Here is a 2774-nt window from a genome sequence, read left to right as displayed (position 1 = left end):
GCTCACCTCCCGGCAACTCGGGTGCTCCTGCCCGGCAAAGCACCAGGTGATTCCTGTCCTTCGTCCTTAAGGTAGGGCTGCAAACCCAAACCCCTCACCTACCCAGTTAGTAGTACCCAAGAACCACCCTCCAAACTCCTTCCTCAACACCACACAAGGCAGCCAGCCCATAAAAATCAGTCTTGCCTGAAATGCTTTGATGTAATTATCAAGAGAAGTACAGGAAAGAAAAACTTCCACCCTTCAATCAGTTGAATGGACAATATTTATTAGAAACAAAGTCAGATCTGAACAGTTTGGTTATCTGTAATATGTTTGTGAACAAATACTGGCGATAACACATTTTGAATACACTGAAGCCTCAGAAAGATGATAAATTATTTTCTGAGCTTCTCCTGACCCATTGGTCAAAAGGGCCTAGTTTTTCAAGAAAATGGGGGAGGGGGGTGGAGAGGAAAGGGAAGGAGGTTGAGGAGAGCCAAAACCCAGCAGCATTCATAGTTGGCCCAGAGGATAGGAGTCTGGGGGGGATGAGGCTCTGGCCACCTCCACAGGACCCAGCCCGCAGACACACAAGAATGCCTGGTGGATGAAAGCTCAGCTGGCGAAACGGACGTCAGCAGTGTCCAAAGACATTCCAGGGTCTGGCAGAAAGAACAAATTATGGCGAACTTGGTAAAGAACATGGACTCAACGCATCAGTGGCAACATCACAGGACTCTCAAGCAAGACCAGGGTCCTGCAAGTTGGCCCAAAGCTCTGACATAAATATGGCCAGTCTCAAGAAGACTGTGGCCACACTCAAGAGCAGTGGGTTACAAAAGTGTCCCCTGGATTTAGGGGACCGGGGCACAGCCAGTCACGGAAGCCTCAGCAGCTTGCCTGAGCCCAGGGCTCAGTGGTGCGGGCTTGTCCACCCAGCCTCCATCCACAGGAAAGGGCTGAGCCTCAGAGTGCAGAGCTGTGTGCCCCGCTCCCCCCAAGACGCGCCTCTTGGCCCGGGCTTGGAGGCTAGGCCCCTGAGTCTCCTGAGCCCCCTCCTGTTCCCGAGGACGACGACCAGGACCACACCTGCCAGGGGAGGGCCGGGGACCTGGGACACAGGGAGTGAGGGGCTGTGGCCCGGTGGGGCCGGGCTCCCCGGAGGGGCGGCCGGGGACAGCCCCGCACTGGGCAGCAGAGGAGGAACTCTGGGTGGGCAAGGGGCGCGGCGAGGCCTGGCGCAGAGCCGGGCGGCGGCGGCGGCGGCGGCGGCGGGGGCTCCAGCCAGCAGCCCCGGGCCGCGGGGCCCGTGGGGCCCGGCGCGGTGGCAGGTGCCGCAGGCTCCACCGGCCTCTCCCGGGGCCGCGCACCTCCCGCCAGGCGCTCAGCTCCGGACCGCCGGGCGCCGCGGGCTCCGTGTGGTCCACAGCAGCCCGGTCCTGCCCGCGCTTCCACAGCTCATAGCGCTCGGGCTGCAGGATGCGCACGAAGGCGTCCATGGAAAAGGTGACCCTGGCCTCCCCGCAGCTGCACTGGGAGGCCACCTTGCCGTAATCGATCCAGCGCGGGGTGGCGAAGTTGATGGCTTCGGCGCAGTTGAAGCCGTGGTTGAAGCCAGAGTGGTAGCCATAGGGAAAGGTCACCATGAACTCGCCCGCCTCCTGCGTGATCCGACTGAACGGGATCCCGTTGTCCTTGAGCACCGTGGGCGAGATGAGAGCCACCTTGTGCCGCAGGAAGGCCTCGCAGGCGCGGGCGCTGCCCGGGAAGAGCTCCGTGGCCAGGCGTTCCAGGCGCTGGCCGTGCTCCGGGGGCACCGCGTACCAAGTCTTGGGCTCCCCGAAGTGCAGGTAGTTGATGCTGTAGAGGTCCATGTCCTCCGTGTGCCAGGCGAACGTGGTCTTCCACATGCCGAAGTACAGGTAGGGGGTGTTCACGCCCTCGATCACCACGCCGCACTCCTGCTCCAGCAGGTCCTGGATGGTTCCCAGGTGTCCCAGGTTCCACTCTTTGGTGTTTTCGTCGAACAAGGAGCCGCTGATGTCAGCGCCATAGATGGGAGAGTCGTAGAGACGCGTCTTCCAGTATTTTCGCTCCAAATCCTCAAACCCCGAGTGTGGGGGAGTCTGATACTTCCCGCTGTTTGCCAGACGGCGGTACTCGCCCACTGTCGTGGCTTTCTTCTTTTTATGGTATTGAGTAAACACACCTGCCTGCCCGGAGACCACCTGCTGGAGGGGAGTTGCTATTAGGATGTCACTGATGTCGTCATAGGTCGGCCTGGCCCTCCATTCCTTGGGTGGAATCACCTTGGCGAGGCCTGCTCGGTGTGCACCCTGGGATTCCATGTAAGCAATGTATTTATCGAAATCATTAAACTCTTCTTTGGTTGGATGAAATATCATTATGGTACAGCTTGGGTTCTGAGCACAGCTGGCCTTAGACTTCATAGCTTCCATTGATAAGCACCAAACTCCACAAAGTTTTTCAGTATGTTCTAGATAGCTGAGGATGCTGGAAAATGCTATATTTTAAAAAATGGGTTTGAGAGTCTGAGTCACTAAGAACCACCAGTGGACCTTTATGAAAATGAAATGATAATGTTTCTTAGGCTTGCTGATTCACCAGCGAATGACGCTCTGGGTAGAAGAGTTGCCTAGAACTAGCACTGGCTAAACCTGTGCTGCTCTTCAGTCGGTACCCAGCTCTGTTCCCTGGAGGTCTATTGAATCACTCAGTCTTGGGTGGGTATACAGGTTATTTCTTCAGGGCAGTGTTTAAACAAAGCCTAA

General features: G+C 57.2%; 1 protein-coding gene across 1 annotated transcript; it reads right to left on the bottom strand.

Annotated features, from left to right (window-relative positions):
- Window positions 1-836: 836 nt before the first annotated feature.
- On the bottom strand, window positions 837-2441 carry KDM4D (lysine demethylase 4D; the record flags this gene model as incomplete). The annotated part of the gene is made up of 1 exon (XM_080816895.1): window positions 837-2441. The coding sequence occupies one exon, from the start codon at window positions 2439-2441 to the stop codon at window positions 837-839; it is 1605 nt and encodes a 534-aa protein (XP_080673021.1).
- Between the last annotated feature and the right edge of the window lie 333 nt (window positions 2442-2774).

The sequence above is a fragment of the Martes martes genome (genome assembly GCF_963455335.1).
Source record: "Martes martes genome assembly, chromosome: 10".
Lineage (NCBI taxonomy): Eukaryota > Metazoa > Chordata > Mammalia > Carnivora > Mustelidae > Martes > Martes martes.
This window is presented reverse-complemented; position numbering and strand designations above follow the sequence as displayed.